This window comes from Scyliorhinus torazame, chromosome 1, assembly GCF_047496885.1.
Source record: "Scyliorhinus torazame isolate Kashiwa2021f chromosome 1, sScyTor2.1, whole genome shotgun sequence".
In the NCBI taxonomy this organism is placed as follows: Eukaryota; Metazoa; Chordata; class Chondrichthyes; order Carcharhiniformes; family Scyliorhinidae; genus Scyliorhinus; species Scyliorhinus torazame.
In genome coordinates, this window is record NC_092707.1 from 287630631 (window position 1) to 287649306 (window position 18676).

Genomic DNA, 18676 nt, shown 5'->3' on the forward strand with positions numbered 1-18676 from the left:
ATGATTAAACAAGTAAAAGCCCTTTCTCCTTTTATCTCTTTCTCCTTTGTTCCAAACTTTACCATGTTTCCTCTCTCTGTCCTGCTGTCTTGTGGAGAGGTCATTGAGGTGTTTTGTGTTTAGACCTGGGTCAGTATCTCTCTCTGTGCCTCAGCCAACATAACGTCCTCAGACTCTCAGTTCTCCCAGTTCACAACACGTGCCTTGATGTGTCCCCTATGCTGCTGGTAGAGATTGGAAGGTTGCTTCTGTTTCTGGAGGCATTGGAATGTTTATAGCAACATGTCATAACAGGTACTCAAAAAGAAAGAGAAACTGACATAAACTTTGGATGACCACAAGGTTGGTGGGGAATGAGCGTACTGTACTTGGGGACGGGGGGCGTTGGCGGATTTCACCATCTAGCAGTTTGCTATGAACCTTTGTAAAGGTTTGATCATTTCTTAACGCTGTGAGCGGTGACAATCTCACTGGTGGAAAGTGGTCTGATGAAGCGGCTGATCTAATACTGTGGACTGCTCATTACAGAGACAGAAGGTCAACTGGTTCATAACTACATTTTTCTTTAATTATTCAGCTCGAATATATTTTTAGGTATACTGATTTAATTTATTTGAAACACATCAAAGTTTTTACACATGTTCAAAGCATTCCAGGAAAATGAGCCTATGTACAAAGTAACTGAGGAAAGGGCGAAACAGCCCCAATCGAGAGAATTGAACAGGGGAGGACCAGTGCTTAATAATATAACTGCATTGATGTATGTGCACTTGGGGGAAGTGATTCCCAGTAACGATCATCGCTAAAAACTTCAGAATGGCTTGTCAGTTGGTAGGACGGTGTGAACTGGGTCTGACATTTCCGATATTTGGAGTGGAAGGATAGAAAGTTGAGGGTAAAAACAGAGTGAGGCCATTTTTTAAGTTTACACACCCGAGGGCAATTTCTCTTGTGAAAGGTGCAAATATTTTTTAAAAATCAAGCTCTTCTAAGAATCCAATGCAGTAATCAATTGAGAAATAACTTTTATAAACAGTATGAAATGTGAATGTTTTGGGGTTGAATTTGTGAAGTATTTGCTCTTCTATATTTGCCGGACTGGCTGGGCAGGGTTGATCAGTGCATATAATGTGTAGAAAAGCGAGAGGTAGATGTGATTGTGAGAGAGATGGCAGGAGAATGTCCAGTCTTGTACGCTGTTATACGATTCCCCTCGCAGTGGGATGACCAGATTGTTTTTTCTTGATTTCTTCGATGCCTTTTAGTAAAGCAAAGAAAATCGAATTTCTTTTCAATTCTTCAAAAAAAAAACACACCAACGGGAAAATTAACTCCTCTAGGCACAGCAGAAAGTAGGTGGTTAAAAATGCAAAGATAAAATGGTAGAGCTGGTTTCTGCCCTCCCCCTTCGTCTCAACACTAGTTTCAGTAGTTGAGGAACCTGTGCAGCCCAGGCAAGACAAACTTGTTCAAATCGGGATCCTAATCTCTTGCCAGGAAGGCAAAGGTGTTTTTTTTTTAAAACAGCTAATTGGCCAGGTTGTCTTTTGTGGGAACTTCTACTTGTTGCATCCTTTCAGCTAGGAAGAAACCATCATCCTCAAAGAGGTGCTGCCTTGAGGCATTTGGGTGAATAGTATCGATGCATTGAAGAAGGAAGCTAGATAAACATGCAAGGGAGCGAGGGATAGGAGGATAGGATGAGATGAAGAGGGGTGGGAGGGTGGTAATAAACACCAACATGTGGCCTGTTATTGTGCTGGAAGTGGTGAGGAGGGAGGGTTGGGAGGGCAAAGAGAGGGGGGGTGGGGGGGGGGGGCTTTAGTGGGTGCTGTGGGGAGGGGGGGGTGACAGCCAGTCCCGAGCAAAGAACATTAAAATTGGAGCCGGACTATTCTGGGTGAGGTCGGGAACCACTTCCTAACACAAAGGATAGTGGAAATCCGGAACTCTCTTCTCCAGTCCCCACAAAGGATGTCGAGACTGGGGGCTGGTTTAGCACACTGGGCTAAAGAGCTGGCTTTTAAAGCAGACCAAGGCAGGCCAGCAGCACGGTTCAATTCCCGTACCGGCCTCCCCGAACAGGTGCTGGAATGTGGCGACTAGGAGCTTTTCACAGTAACTTCATTGAAGCCTACTTGTGATAATAAGTTATTTTCATTTTCATTTCATTTTCAATTGAACATGTTGAAACTGAGAATGATGAAGTTAGTTAAGGGGGTAAAATGTTATTAATGGAGTTAAAGTAGAGATCAGCCATGAGTTAATTAAATGGTGGGACAGGATTGAAGGGCTGAATGGCCTCCTCCTGTTCCTGTGTGGGGCTGTATTTAAATCCTATTGAAAACCAGCTGTCTGTCAGTAATCTTTCACTTCACAATGAAATATCTGATTTTTGCAGGTTACTTTCCCATTCCGTAAAGGTATAATTTTTATGATTGCTCATGTTTTCATTAGCAACTTTTATCAGATATACAGATACAGTTTGCAAGCACTGTGTAGCGTAGTGAGTGAAATCCCAAAGGGAATCCAGAACTCCTACCTCATCGTGTATACCAGAACAGGGGTGCTAACTGCTAATACTTCAGTGGGAACATATGGAGACTCGTGCTAAGTAATGACCTCCTTCCGGGGACGAGACACTTTATCGATGGGGAAAGCATTGTAAAATTATAGGAACGTGAAGAAGATGTTGGCTTGTCTTCTGTATTAAGAGAAAATAGACCACCCCCCCTCTCCAGTGCTTCAGGAGTCTAGTGACAAACCCCAGAACCCAAACAGTTGAAGGCAGAATTATATTTTAAATGATTTGCTGATGTTGAATGTGAGAGTGGGGAAGGGAATCAGAGAGTTTTCCTTTTCACACTTCTCTTCCCCACCCCTCCACCCCCACCTTTTTATCTCCCCCATAATGCTACCACTATATGATATTAGGCAAATAGAAAAATAAATTGCTACAAATCTCCAACTGAGCTTGATTAGACAAAGGCTGATGTGTTTGGGTAGTTGCTGGGAGCTAAGTGGCTGCTTTAGTATGTTTTGAGGTAAATGTCGATGGCTGAAAGATAGATGAGGGCCAGATGCAGCTTGGCACATGTTCAAACAGCTGCTGTTGTGCTGCGTTTCATTAGTTGGGAGTTAACCGTTAACCAGCAGTGAAAACTGCCACGACGCTTCTGAACTGTGTTGTGTGAAAGCATGGAACCTGCAACAATGTACACTCACTTCTTCCTGTAAAGTGACATTTTGCATTTGAAAAGTGATGCATGTCCAAACTACCCCCCCCCCCCGGGGCTGTTTATTCTGGAATCCACTCCGAGGGCACAGTCCATATTCCAGCCTTGACAGGCATTTACATTCCACATTTCTATTTGTCATCTCAGAGACGTGCGAGGAGCGCAGGCCTGGGCAGGATGCACGCAGAACTGGGCAGAGCGAGTGCTAAAGTGACTCGGATGTGTACAATTTTTTTAAAGTCATCATGGAATGTGGGTTTGACTGGCTGAGCCAGCATTTTGTACTCGTCCCTAATTAGACCAAACGACGTAAGAGCAGAAGTAGGCCACTCGGCCCATTGAGTCTTCTCTGCCATTCAATGAGATCATGGCTGATCTGATATAATCTTTAACTCCACTTTCCCACCTTATTCCCTTACCAATTAGAAATCTGTCTATCTCCGCCTTGAACATACTTAACGACCCAGACTCTAGAGCCCTCTGCGGTAAAGAATTCCACAGATTCACTACCTTCTGACAGAAGAAATTCCTCCTCATCTCTGCTTAAATGGGTGACCCCTTACTCTGAGATTATGCCCTCTGGTCCTAGACTTTCCTACAAGGGAAAACAACCTCTCCGCATCTAACCTGTCAAGCCCATTGAGAATCCTATGTGTCGCAATAAGGTTGCCTCTCATTCTACTTAACTCCAGTGACTACAGGCCCAACCTACTCAACCTCTCATAAGAAAATCCCTCCATACCTGGGATCAGCCTAGTGAACCTTCTCTGGATTGCCTCCAATGACAGGGTATCTTTTCTTAGATAAGGGGACCAAAACTGTTCACAGTATTCCAGGTGTGATCTAACTAGTGCCTTGTATAGTTTTAGCAAGACTTCCTGATTTTCATACTCCATTCCCTTTGAAATAAAGGCCAACATTCCATCCATTTGCCTTCCCAATTATCTGCTGAACTTGCATGCTAGCTTTTTGTGATTTACGCACGAGGACTCCCAAATCTCTCTGTGCTGTACTTTACTACAGTCTTGCTCCATTTAAATTATATTCAGCTCCTTTTATTCTTCCTATCAAAGTGCATAACTTTACAATTTCATACATTATATTCCATTTGCCAAATTTTTGCCCACTCACCTAACCTGTCTATATCCCTCTGTAGACTTTGTATCATCCTCACCATTTGCCTTCCCACCTATTTATATGTCACCCGCAAACTTGGTAATAGTACATTCACTTCCCTTGTCCAAGTAATTAATATATATTGTGAATAATTGTGACCCCCAGCACTGATCCGTGTGACACTCCATTAGTTACAAGTTGCCATCCTGAAAATGCCCCTCTTATTCCAGCTCTCAGTTAGCCAATCCTTTATCCATGTTGATATACTACTCCCAACACCATGGGCTCTTATCTTATTAAGTAGTCTTTTATGCAGTACTTTCGAATGCTTTTTGGAAATCAAAGTATATTACATTTGTTGGTTCCTCATCATCTATCCTGCTCGTTACCATCTCAGAGAATTTAATAAATTTGTCAGGCATGATTTGCCCTTCATGAAGCCACGCTGACTCTGCTTGATTATACTATGTTTTTCTAAATGCTCTGCTAACGCATCCTTTATAATAGACTCTGACATTTTCCCAATGACAAAAAGTAAGCTAATTGGCCTATAGTTACCTATTTTTTGAATAAAGGTGTTACATTGGCAGTTTTCCAATTCTCTGGCACTTTTCCAGAATTTAAGGATTTTTGGAAGATTACTACCAGTGTATCCACTATCTCTGTAGCTACTTCCTTTAATATCCTGGGATGCAACCCATCAGGTCCATGGGACTTATCGGTCTTTAGCCTCATTAGTTTCCCTAGTGATTGTTATTGTTATTATTTTCTCCCCTCCCTTCTGCCTCTTGATTATTTATTTTTGGGATCCTATTCTTGGGAAGGGGTGGTGAGTTGCCCCCTTGAACCGCTGCAGTCCACGTGGTGTCGGTACACCCACAGTGCTGTTAGGGAGGGAGTTTCAGGATTTTGGCCCGGTGACAGTGAAGGAATGGCACTATATTTCCAAATAAGGATGGTGAAGAACTTTGAGGGGAACCTCCATGACATGGGGCTTCCATAAGCCTGCTGCTCTTGTCCTTCTAGATGTCAGTGGTCAAGGGTTTGGGAGGTACTGCCTTGGTGTCTTGGTGAGTTCCTGCTGTGCATCTTGTAGATGGTACACACTGCTGCTAATGTGTGTCAGTGATGGTGGGAGTGAATGTTTAAGATGGTGGGTTGGGTGCCAATCAAGCAGGGATGCTTTGTCCTCATTTTGACAATAGTGGAATCTCTTGGGCCTCCCTGTAAAGCGCGTGTTTGTGTTTTGGCCTCTTGCACAATTTGAAGTGACCCACTATCAGTGTCTGGTACCGGGGGTGGGATTCTCCCAGCCCCGCGCCGGGCCAGAGAATCCCCGCAACCTCGCCACGCCGCCCTGATGCTGGCACGCGACGCGGAGGATCACGGCGCTGGCCCGCGCCGGTCGCGGGCCGCTCTACGCGGCCGGGCTGCCGATTCTTCAGCCTGAATGGGCCGAGCGGCTGCTCTAAAAAGGCAGAGTCCCGCCGGCGCCGTCCACACCCGCTCGCAGCCAGCGGGAACTCTGCGCGCAGGGTCGGGGGGGCGGCCTGTGGGGGGCAGGGGCTCCGACCTGTGGGCGGGGTTGCTCCGATGGAGCCTGGCCCACCGATCGGCAGGCCGGCCTCTCGCTCCACGGGCCTATTTTCTTACTTGCCAGCCCCTGAACTCCCGCGCCATGTTGCGTCGGGGCAGGCGCGTTGAGAGAGGCCACCGCGCATGCACGGGCTGGCGCCGGTGTCACTGAGCATGTCCTCGTTGACGCCGGCGCCACTGCGCATGCGCAGATTGGCGCGTCGCACAGTTCACGCCGGGATGGGAGGCTGGAGCGGCGTGAACCGTTCCAGCGCCGTGCTGGCCCCCTATAGGGGCCAGAATCGGTACTCCCAGCAGCCCATTCAGGCCGTCGTGAAACGTGGCGGCGTTTCTGATGGCGTGGACACTCTGCTGCCGAATGGGAGAATCCCACCCCTGAGCTCTGAAATTCCCTCCCTGAACCTCCATGTTCTTTGATGTTGCGGTGAAAACCTTGGAGGCACATTAGGCTGTTGTTACAGATTTCCTCTTGTATGTAGTCAACTCTGCAATTCAGACATGTTGTACCAGTTCATACTGTCTCTGTGAATTTGCTGCTCCCGCATTCTGTAATAGCCGAGTTTTGGATTTGAAATGGTTGTGAAAGTCCCTTTTTTCCCCACAGTTTAGACATTTTGTGAGATTCTGTTTGTACTCTCTGTTCTGACACTTTAAGTACATCTTCACCAAGGATTTCTTTTTATCCTAATGTCTGCCCTTGCAGTGAGGGCACAGGCTGGTGAGTTACTGAGCCAGGAAGTGTAGGAAGATCCCAAGTCTCATCCGGTATTATGATATTTGTTTCCTGGATTGAATCTCCTGACATTCCCCTTGCAGTCTCTATTAATCACCCAGATTTGGGTGTATAGCCAAAAATTGCAAAATTTGCAGATGAGACAAATCTCGGACATGTTGTGAACTAGGGGGCTGAATGACCTCGCTCTCTGCCAAATTATCTGTGAATTGTTCAGTAACTGATTACTGATTTGGTCAAGACTGTGATATTCTCCGCCCCTCCTCAGTCCAGAGAGTGTTGGACACTTTATCAAAGCCTATACACAAAGGAGGTTTAATGAGGTATGAATGAAGTTCAGTGCTTGTGGGCTGATACCACTGAAGTAGCACGAATTTTCAGGAGGGGTAAAAATCAGAAGCCAATAACAGCCATTGAGTGGACTATATGAATATTTCCCCAGGCCCATCATTGGTCAGATGCCTTCACAGATTTGCTAGAAGCTCCAATGATGAACATGAAAAACTCTGGTAGCCCCTTGCATAGATTAATGGAGCTGCTTGCTCACCCATCCGTTACCTCGAGATTTGATATTTCAATGCATTGGTTGGTCTTTCATCTTTCATCCTCTGTAAATTTGTTCTCATCCAAACCTCTGCTCCCCGTATACTAACTTGCACCAAGTCCCATTCGGTCATCATCCTGTGCTCACTGACCTACAGTGGCACCCAATCTGACAAACCTGTGACTATAAAATCTTCATTCTTGTGTTCAAATCCCTCCTTGGCCTTGCCCCTCCCTACCTCTGTAATCTCCTCCAGTCCCGCAAGCCTCCAAGATCCTCTAATTCCAGCCTCTAGGTCATGCAAGTTTTAAATCCACCATTGCTGGACATACACATCTTTGACGCTCTCTGGCGTGCTCTCAATTGACACTCTCTGGCGCGTTTTCGCTCTCTCTCCCCTCCGTTGCAACTCTTCTGATATCCTACCCCTCTGACCAAACTTTGGGCCACCTGGCCTAATAGTTTCTATGTGGCTCAGTAAGGTGCTATATAAATGTAAGTTGTGAGAAGCTTTTCCTTCTGCAGTTTGTTTTGCAGCAGTGAGTGAGTGTTGAGTGCCGTGGGAGATGACTGTCTGCACCTTAAATAACTTCAGCTAGGGTGCCAGAGGAGCACGCAGGCTGGAGTTAGAGCTGGAGCTTTGTGCTCGATCCTCTCCGGATTGAGCACCCCGAAGCTCCTCAAATAAGCAGCAGTCGCCTTCCAGCAGCTCTGCTGAAAGCACTGGGGGTGCAGATCAACAGAGGAACAGAGATAGTAAACTTCTGAAGATGAACTCGCAGCTCTATCGAAGAGTATATTCAGGAATAATCTAATTGTGATGTTTATGATGGTTAAGTGATTTGATAGGATTGATAAAAAGAAAAACTATTTCTTGTGCTGTGGGGTTGGGGAGGAGACCTGAGCAAGTTGAGCTTAACATTAAGATTCAATTTAGATTGTTGAGGGTTGTGAGATTCAGGAAGAGCTCTCTCACACAAAGGGCAGTGGGAATCTGGAACACTCTCGCATCCAGCTGCAGGAGGTCAATTGGGAATTTAAAAACAAAGATTGTTTGATTTCTGTTGAGTAAGGTTAATTGAGGATTACGGGCCCAAATGTGGGAAGACGGAGTTGGTACACCGATCATCCATGAACTAATTGAATCGTGAATCATCTGACTTGAGGGGCTGAATGGCCTCCTCCTATTACTGTGTCCACTCAGTGCTCTGCAGTGGAGTTGGCTATATTCCACATGTTGGTTCATGCCACCCATGTGGGTTGTTTATTGTAAGTTGCCTCAAACGGTGTCTCCCCCTCTATTAAAATGCCCCACATTCTCTATGCCGAATACGCAACTCATGACTGTTACACGTCAGTGGCATTCCCATTAGCATGTAGTTATTGTGACCCAAGAATCTTAGTGGGGCAGTAATATCAGGTGAAGGAGGGAGAGGGGCAATGAGGGAGGGTGTATAGTAGAAAGGTGTGTGCATGTCTCTCTCACTACTGACTATCATCTCTTCAAATTTGGGTAATGTTTCCTACTTACAGCCAGCTAATTGGATTTAAAATGGTTGTGAAAGTCCTTTTGTTTTTGCAGTTTAGATTTTTTTGTGAGATTCTGTTTGTACACTCTGTTCTGACACTTTTAAATATATCTTCACCAAGGATTTATATGTATCCTGATGCCTGCCCAATACCAAAGTCTTGCCGAAATCAATTGCTGAATGATTCACAGATTCAGAAAATGGTTTCAGTATGGGGCCAGGTCATTCAACCCCTCCGTTCACAATACATCCATGTTTTCTGTTTCCCATAACCCAAGGATTAAGATCTGGGGCGGGATTCTCCGATATCGGCGCGATGTCTGCCGACCGGCGCCAAAAAACGGCGCAAATCAGTCCAGCATCGCGCCACCCCAAAGGTGCGGAAGTCTCCACATCTTGAGCGGCCGAGCCCTTACCTTGAGGGGCTAGGCCCGCGCCGGACTGATTTCCGCCCCGCCAGCTGGCGGAAAAGGCCTTTGGTGCCCCGCCAGCTGGCGGGAAACTGACTTTGCCGGGCGGCACATGCGCGGGAGCATCAGCGGTCGCTCACGGCATCCATGCGCAGTGGGGGAGGGTCTCTTCCGCCTCCGCCATAGTGGAGACCATGGCGAAGGCAGAAGGAAACGAGTGCCCCCACGGCACAGGCCCGCCTGCGGATTGGTGGGCCCCGATCGCGGGCCAGGCCACCGTGGGGGCACCCCCGGGGTCAGATCGCTCCGCGCCCCCCCCCCAGGACCCCGGAGCCCACCCGCACCGCCGTGCCCCGCTGTCCCAAAGGTGGTTCAATCCATGCCGGCTGGCGTGGGTTGACAGCGGCGGGACTTCGGCCCATCGCGGGACGGAGAATCGGCGCGGGGGGGGCCGCCAACCGGCGCGATTCCCGCCCCCGCCGAATATCCGGTGCCGGATAATTCGGCAACCGGCGGGGGCGGGATTCACGCCAGCCCCCGGCGATTCTCCGACCCGGAGGAGAATCCCGCCGCTGATTCTGGGGTAAGGGGTTCATTTTAACCTTCCTCTCTACCGATTGTTAATGCTTCTATCATTCGAATCATAGAATCCCTACAGTGCAGAAGGAGGCCATTCGGACTATCGCGTCTGCACCAACCCTCTGAAAGAGCATCCTCTCTAGGCTCACTCCGCTGTTCTATCCCCACATGCCTATAACCCCACCTAACCTGCACAGCTTTGTGACACTAAGGACCAATTTAGCATGGCCAGTCCACTTAACCTGCACGTCTTTGGACTGTGGGAGGAAACTGGAGCACCCAGAGGAAATCCCACAGACACGGAGAACATACAAACTCCACACACAAGTCTGGGTCCCTGGCGCTGTGATGCAACAGTGCCAATCAGTTTGTGATACCTGCCATTGTTTTTTTTAGCAACTCCTAAAAAGCAAATGAATGACATTTGCTGCTTCCTAGATTATGGATTCATTGCTGCAGCTGAATGGGTTTGAATGTTCTGATTACTTAAACTCTTCAAGATTCACATTATATGAGAATGTATTTTAAACTCTAACTCAGTCACATGATGGGTCTCACAAGTGACCACAATTATAGTTTACCAAATAGTTTGCCTCCTATGTCAATGGCAATTTGCTTTTTATGTCTGGAGAGTATAAAACACTATTAATGTATACATTCGCTAATTTGTCTGAAGAGATGTCAGTTTCTTTCATTTTAACTTAAACTTTTGAGTACAGTGCTGTACTCTTTGTTGAGAAACATCTAGTGTCTCCATATTCGAATTGTTAATTTTGATAGTTAATTGGTCAGCTCTGGCTCTGCAGGTAGCAATCTAATTCTCAGTAAATTGGTTCAGTCCTATTTTGGAGACTGGAGCCCATTATCCAGGCTGGCACCCCATTGCAGTTCGGAGGGGGTACTGCATTGTCCTTGAATGAGATGTTAATCCATTCGTCTGGCCTCTTGGGTGGGTGTAAGAGCTCCCAGGGCAATAATTCAATGAAGAATTGGGGACTTTTCCCTGATGTCCTCGGATCAATATCTGCCCCATGGCCAACCTCACTAAAACTGATCAGCTGGTCATTATCATGTTGCTGTGTGTGGGATCTTGCTGTGTGCAAATTGACTGCTACATTTCCTACATAACAACAGTGACTACACTTCAGAGAAACAGAAAATTCACAGCACCAAAGGAGGTCATTCAGCCATTGTGTCTGGCCCTGAAAAGTACTTCATTGAATTTAAAACGCTTTGGAACATCCTGAGGTTGTGGAAGGTGCTATTTAAACGCAGGTCTGCCTTTCTTTACTTGTGTCATGTGCAGGTTGAACACGAGATATACTTATCTGAGAATTTACTAAAAGTGATGATAAAACCTTCCAAAGTTGGAGCATCATTGTGGGTGGCTCTCGGTGATGTGTTGTATTTTCGTTCTTGGAGTTTGGCGTAAAACCGAGATTTGTCATAGTTTTATAGCACTAAAAGAGGCTCTTCAGCCCATCATGTCTGCGTTGAACTCTAAAATAAAAATGGGGAAAGATGTAAAAGGGAGGCTGCTGACTCACTATCTACCCCACTGTTTACACACTGTACAAAGTTAAGATCTACTCCATTGAGAGCCAAACTTTCTCACTTGCGTGCAAACTGAAATTGTTACTTGTGCAGTAATCTCCTTACTTAAGCGTTCGTTGCTTGGTTATTTAGAAAGCATTGTTTTTGATCTGAGCTGGAATGCACAAAATTGGTTTGTTTCGAGTTGAAAGTGATCTTCTCTGTAGCTTTGTAAATAAGTTAGTTCAGTTTAAAAACTAGGGGTGAATTTCAGCTGCAGATGAATACGGGTTTTTTGTTAGTTTATTGGTTTGAGAGTTATACTTTGTCTAAGTAGCTTTAAATATTATTTTAAAAAGAGGAACCGATGGGACAGGCAACTAACCGGATATCGGCTTGAGATGTGTTTGGAACAAGACTTGTCAGTATTTTCAGAGACTGTCAGGTTTGCTTGCTGCTTTTTTTTGGTGTGGGAGTTATTTCCTGTTGTTGACTCGAGTCTTTATTTAGAGCTACCTAGCAATTGGGGTCTGTATGTTTCGGTTCTTTTTCGGGAACTTTCTTCCTCCTCTCTCTCTCTCTCTCTCTCTCTCTCTCCTCTTCCCAAAGGAAAGTTCAGGAGAGTGGCATTAGAATACCCCCACCCCACCCAACCCTAACTAGCATGTCTGTTTGTTAAAACTTGTATTGACAACATTTCCCAGTTAATAACAATGACAATTTGCATTTATATAACACCTTTAACCCCTTAAAACATCCCAAGGTGCTTCATTGGAGTGGTTATAAAGCAGAATTTGACTCCAAGCCACAGAAGGCGATATTAGGGGCAGGCGACCAAAGGTTCAGTCAAGGAGCCTGGTTTTAAGCAGCATGTTAAAGAGAGAGGAGCAGAGATTTAGGGAGGGAATTCCAGAGTTTGGGGCCCCCAGGCAGCTAACAGCACGGCCGGCAATGGTGGAGCATTTACAATTGGGGGCTGCTCAAAAGGCTGGAACTGAAGAGATCTCGGAAGGTTGTTGGTCTGGAGTCTGGAGGAGGTTACAGAGATGGGGGAGGGTTGTCGGTCTGGAGGAGGTTACACAGATGGGGAGGATTGTCGATCTGGGGGAAGTTACACAGGTGGGGAGTATTTGTAGGGCTAGGGGAGGTTATAGAGGGAGGAGGGTTGCAGGAGCTGGAGGAAGTTACTAAGATAGGAATGGTTGTAGGTCTAGAGGAGGCTATAGAGATGGGAGCATTGTAGGGCTGGAGGAAGGTACAGTGATGGGGAGGGGTGAGGCTATGGAAGGATTTCAAAACAAGAACGAGGATCATAAATGGTTTGCACTGTTGCTTCACAGCACCAGGGACCTGGCTTGGATTACTGTCTGTGCAGAGTCTCCATGTTCTCCCCATGTCTGCATGGGTTTCCTCCGGGTGCTCCAGTTTCCTCCCACAAGTCCCGAAAGACGTGCTTGTTAGGTGAATTGGATATTCTGAATTCTCCCTCGGTGTACCCGAACAGGTGGCGGAGTGGCGACTAGAGGATTTTCACAGTGGCTTCATTGCAGTGTTAATGTAAGCCTACTTGTGACATTAATAAGATTATTGATTTAAAATTGGGATTTTGCTTAACTGGGAACAACATTTTAAAGAGAGAGGGGCAAAGGTCGCGAACACAGGGGCGATGGGTGAATGGGGCTCTGTCCTATCTCTCTCCAAGTGTTGCATGAGCTACAGTTTACAAAGGGATAGAAATTGGGAGGCAGGCTGGCAGTGTATTGGAACAGTTGAATCTGAAGGAAACAAAGGCAAGAATTAGGATTCAAATACCTCAATGGTGCAAGACATTGATGCATAATAACCAGATAAAATCTTCACAAATGTATATAATTATAGAAGTCTTATGAAGTTCGCTGGCTGAAAAACACATGACAGGCCAGATATCTGTGCTGAGGACAGACATTCCTGAGAAGGTTGGATCTCCTGATCCACACATCAATAAACTTTCTGAGAAAAGGTTTAAAAACAGGCACTCATGAGAGGAAAGCAAATGCTTCAAACAGGAAAGTGATTCATACTGGACAGCCTTCATTAGACAGATGAAGACCAAAGAGCTTCCTAACACTTGGTAAGAATCAGAAGAGATGGCTGCCACCAGTCATCAGCTATAGAGACCCGCGCCCACGCTGCATTATCCGTTCATTCGTCTGTCCTCCTGGATCAGTAAACTGTCCTCACTTGTCACAGATTACATGTGATTTTTTTTGTCTATTTGGGGGGGGGGGGGGATACCCCTTGCGGAATGTTTTGCAGAGGTGGCCTGCCATTGGCTGGCAACAGGAACCTCTGGTGCCACCGCTGGTCACCGGTTTTCTTAATGTTCGAACCCTCCGCTGCCAGTGAATCCATGGTAGGGGGGTCGCTGCTAGCGAGAATGACCAAAACATTTGGCTATTATTTAAACTGTTACTACTTAATAAACTACAAGAGCTCAAACCCACTTTGTGATTAATCTGTGACTCCCAAATGCGACCCGTAACTATGTTTGCAGCTAACGACTTAAAAAAAAAACTAGACAGATGGAAATTGGGGGATTCATCTCTCCATTTGTGTTTGCATCCCCCCCCCCCCCCCCACCCCTGTGATGGATGATTTCAGGTCCTCATTGACACATTTTTGCTTCAGAAAAGAAAGGAGATGATTCTTTTTTCTCCCTTCTGAAATCTAGTACACATTAGAAGAGCTGAAGATGGAGCTGGCAACATGGAACATCTCCCAACTTCAGGCATACTCTAGTGAAATACATTGGCCAGGGGACAGGCAGTGGAATGAAAGTTGGGTCTCCCAGTTTGTACCCACTATCAAAACGTTACAGTGTCGGTGGCAGCAGGGTGGTGCAGTGGTTAGCACCGCTGCCTCCCGCCGGCGAGGTCCCAGGTTCGATCCCGGCTCTGAGTCACTGTTCGTGTGAAGTTTGCAAATTCTCCCCGTGATTGCATGGGTTTCGCCTCCACAATCCAAAAGATGTTTAGGGTAGATGGTTTGGCCGCACTAAATTGCCCCTTAATTGGAAAAATGAATTTAGTACTCCAAATTTTTATATTTAAAAAAATGTTAGAGTGTCATCTAATAAACTTTGTTTTCAAGTACAAATGGCAGCAAAATTGGGAGTGGTTTTGCTTGGGGAAGGAAACCATGATCTCCAAAAGCGAAACTCTCTCAGTTTTGAATTCCTCAAAGGGCCAGTGTTCACTCACATAACACATAAATTATACTGCCCAGAGGAGGCCGTTTGGCCCAGCATATCCTATACTGGTTCTTCGATAGAGCTGCGAGTTCATCCTGAGAAGGTTACTATCTCTGTTCCTCTATTGATCTGCTCTCCCCGTGCTTTCAGCAGAGTTGCTGGAAGGCGACTGCTGCTCATTTGAGGAACTTCGGCGAGCTCAATCCAGAGAGGATTGAGCTTCAAAGCTCCAGCTCCAATTTCAGCCTTGCCTGCTCCTCTGGCACCCTGGCTGGAGTTGTTTAACGTGCTGAAGGCCATCTCCCACATGCACACAACTCTCGCTCACTTGCTGCAGAACAAACTGCAGGAGGAAAAGCCTCTCACAACACAAGAACTTGCATTTATCCAGTGCCTCCAACATGTGAAAACCGTCGTTTTACACCGCAAAAGCTGATGGATGATTTGACAAGCACTGTAATATATTAACATATAGCTAGTATTATACCCCCCGCCCCAAGTATGCATTGTGCCTTAAAGGATTGTGCTCGAGTAGAAATGGAAAAAAAATTGAAGTAGCGCTCACTTTAAAAAAAAAAGAAATCCGGAATTGATTGCAGGGTCTCTGTCTCATAGAATATAGAATTTACAGTGCCGAAGGAGGCCATTCGGCCCATCGAGTCCACGCCGGCCCTTGGAAAGAGCACCCCAGTTAAGCCTCCACTTCCAACCCATCCTCGTAATCCAGTAACCCCACTTGACCTTTCCGGACACTAAGGGCAATTTAGAATGGCCAATCCACCTAACCTGCACATCTTTGTGACTGTGGGAGGAAACCGGAGCACCCGGAGGAAACCCACGCAGACAGGGGGGGAATGTGCAGACTCCGCACAGTGACCCAAGCCGGGAATCGAACCCGGGACCCCAGAGCTGTGAGACAACTGTGCTAACCACTGTGCAGGCCAATTTTCTGCCCCTTTCAAGCAAGCTTCTTGTGGTCTTTGCTACTTCCAGATTGTCCACAATGGACAATGTCCGTAGCTTCACGGTGTGCTTGCAGCTGACTGGCAGGACCTGGGGCGTGTATGTGGAATTGTGTGGGACACGAAGGCACGTGGATTAGACACGGGAGGCTGGCGCTCGGGAAGCAGACGGCATTTGATTGGAGGAGTGAGTGTGCGCGAGGTGGCCCTTCAAGCAGCCCTGGGATTGTGACGCCGGCCGGGCTGTGTAAAGTGCCGCGTGCCTGTGTTTCCCCTGCACTTCCACGGCTGTGTGTGTGTGTTGTGTGTGTGTGTGTTCAGTCAGCGCTGAGGCACTCACTCACTGACTATCACACAATTCTTGGCAACTCCTGCTCAGTGAGCGGGCAAACTTTGTGTGCACGGCCGAGGAGGATTGACCATTGGCGTCATGGAGCTGAAGTGGTTTTGCATGTGACAGAAAAACTCTTAACCAGTCCTGGGGGTGGCAAAGCCTTTTGGTAAGATCAGCAGTATTTCACTACGAGAAGGGTTCTTGCTGATGGTCTGGTTGAGGCACGTTCTTCTTTATTGCAATCTTTCAACAACAACAACAAAAATCAGAGATTGTTGTGGCGTTAATAACCGAAAGTGCTAAACCGAGAACAGGTTTAACACTTTTTGAGTACATTGGCGAACATATGTTAATCAAACAAGCCAGTGAGATGTGCGCTGCTAGCGCCAGCGCTTCGAAAGATGATTGTCGATGTTTAACTGCTGGTAAGGTAGTAAATCTTTTCAAATTATTTGAAGCCTTTAACTGTCAAAGTCCACAGATCAGGATGTTTAAGTAAAATCATCTAAGTGCTGTGTCTAAGCTCAGTGATGGAAATCTGGGAACTCTTGAGATTTAGAGGCCGGGTGGGGGCTGATCTCCCTAAGGTTTTATACAACTTGTCATTCACTGGAGTCATGTAAAAAAAAACGGTGAATCCTTTGAATGCTGAGGAATTTTACTTTTCTTTAGAGGTCATCACTTTGCCAGGACTATTCAAAATCTGAGTTCTGGTTAGCCAATTAATTGGAGTTTAAAAAAATAATGCTTTGGTTACTGTAAATAGAGAATTGTAGTTATACACACTGCTGATTAACACTAGTTACTGTTTCCAAATGCAGCAGACCCAACAGGGCGAACTGTGTTCAACAACAAAAAAATGTGCTTCTTACTCCCTGTGAGTGTTTTCTTTTTGGAGAGTAATAAATCTGGCTCCTCCTTGAGTCAGTCTATTTTTGTTTGTGATGCATCATAGTGTGTTCCTAATTCCAATTAAAGGGGGAAACCTTCATGGGTTTGGCAGACCTAATTTCTCTGTGTATGTCTGTATCGCTCTGCGGGTCTGCCTGTCGCTCTGCGGGTCTGTCTCGCTCTGCGTGTCTGCCCCTCTCTCGCTCTGCGTGTCTGCCCCTCTCTCGCTCTGCGTGTCTGCGCCTCTCTCGCTCTGCCTGTCTGCGCCTCTCTCGCTCTGCCTGTCTGCGCCTCTCTCTCTCTGCCTGTCTGCGTCTCTCTCTCTCTGCCTGTCTGCGTCTCTCTCTCTCTGCCTGTCTGCGTCTCTCTCTCTCTGCCTGTCTGCGTCTCTCTCTCTCTGCCTGTCTGCGTCTCTCTCGCTCTGCCTGTCTGCGTCTCTCTCTCTGCCTGTCTGCGTCTCTCTCGCTCTGCCTGTCTGCGTCTCTCTCGCTCTGCCTGTCTGCGTCTCTCTCTCTCTGCCTGTCTGCGTCTCTCTCTCTCTGCCTGTCTGCGTCTCTCTCTCTCTGCCTGTCTGCGTCTCTCTCTCTCTGCCTGTCTGCGTCTCTCTCGCTCTGCCTGTCTGCGTCTCTCTCGCTCTGCCTGTCTGCGTCTCTCTCGCTCTGCCTGTCTGCGTCTCTCTCGCTCTGCGTCTCTCTCGCTCTGCCTGTCTGCGTCTCTCTCGCTCTGCCTGTCTGCGCCCCTCTCGCTCTGCCTGTCTGCGCCCCTCTCGCCCCGCGCCCCTCTCGCCCCGCGCCCCTCTCGCCCCGCGCCCCTCTCGCCCCCCGCCCCGCGCCCCCTCCCGCCCCGCGCCCCTCCTGCCCCCTCTCCCTCCCACCCCCTCTCGAAATGGCTGAGGAACTGAACAGGTTTTTTGGGTCGGTCTTAACAGTGGAAGACACAAATAACATGCCAGTGACTGATGGAAATGAGGCTATGACAGGTGAGGACCTTGAGAGGATTGTTATCACCAAGGAAGTAGTGATGGGCAAGCTAATGGGGCTAAAGGTAGACAAATCTCCTGAACCTGATGGAATGCATCCCAGAGTGCTAAAAGAGATGGCTAGGGAAATTGCAAATGCACTAGTGATAATTTACCAAAATTCACTAGACTCTGGGGTGGTCCCGGCGGATTGGAAATTAGCAAACGTGACACCACTGTTTAAAAAAAGAAGGTAGGCAGAAAGTGGGTAATTATAGGCCAGTGAGTTTAACTTCGGTAGTAGGGAAGATGCTGGAATCTATCATCAAGGAAGAAATAGCGAGGCATCTGGATGGAAATTGTCCCATTGGGCAGACGCAGCATGGGTTCATAAAGGGCAGATCGTGCCTAACTAATTTAGTGGAATTTTTTGAGGACATTAACAGTGCGGTAGATAACGGGGAGCCAATGGATGTGGTATATCTGGATTTCCATAAAGCCTTTGACAAGGTGCCACACAAAAGGTTACTGCATAAGATAAAGATGCATGGCATTAAGGGGAAAGTAGTAGCATAGATAGAGGATTGGTTAATTAATAGAAAGCAAAGAGTGGGGATTCATGGGTGTTTCTCTGGTTGGCAATCAGTAGCCAGCGGTGTCCCTCAGGGATCAGTGTTGGGCCCACAACTGTTCACAATTTACACAGATGATTTGGAGTTGGGGACCAAGGGAAATGTGTCCAAGTTTGCAGTCGACACTAAGATAAGTGGTAAAGCAAAAAGTGCAGAGGATACTGGAAGCCTGCAGAGGGATTTGGATAGGCTAAGTGAATGGGCTAGGGTCTGGCAGATGGAATACAATGTTGACAAATGTGAGGTTATCCATTTTGGTAGGAATAACAGCAAAAGGGATTATTATTTAAATGATAAAATATTAAAACATGCTGCTGTGCAGAGAGACCTGGGTGTGCTAGTGCATGAGTCGCAAAAAGCTGGTTTACAGGTGCAACAGGTGATTAAGAAGGCA

The 18676-nt window shown here is 46.9% G+C and overlaps 2 protein-coding genes across 6 annotated transcripts in view; one reads left to right on the forward strand and one right to left on the reverse strand.

Moving 5' to 3' along the window:
- The window catches only part of sertad2b (SERTA domain containing 2b), a 132794-nt gene that overhangs the window by 44447 nt on the left and 69671 nt on the right, over positions 1–18676 (forward strand). The window contains exon 1 of one of the 5 annotated variants that reach the window (XM_072507093.1): positions 15790–15967. The exons of 2 other annotated variants lie outside the window; for them this stretch is intronic. The gene's annotated coding sequence lies outside the window, so the exon portion shown is untranslated. 2 more of the 5 variants (XM_072507111.1, XM_072507102.1) reach the window with 2 other exon arrangements.
- LOC140420919 (uncharacterized) overlaps positions 15988–18676 on the reverse strand; it is a 19099-nt gene continuing 16410 nt past the window's right edge. Inside the window, exon 3 of the mRNA XM_072505110.1 lies at positions 15988–16044. Coding sequence (XP_072361211.1) covers positions 15988–16044 — 57 coding nt within the window. The remainder of the gene's footprint in view (positions 16045–18676) is intronic.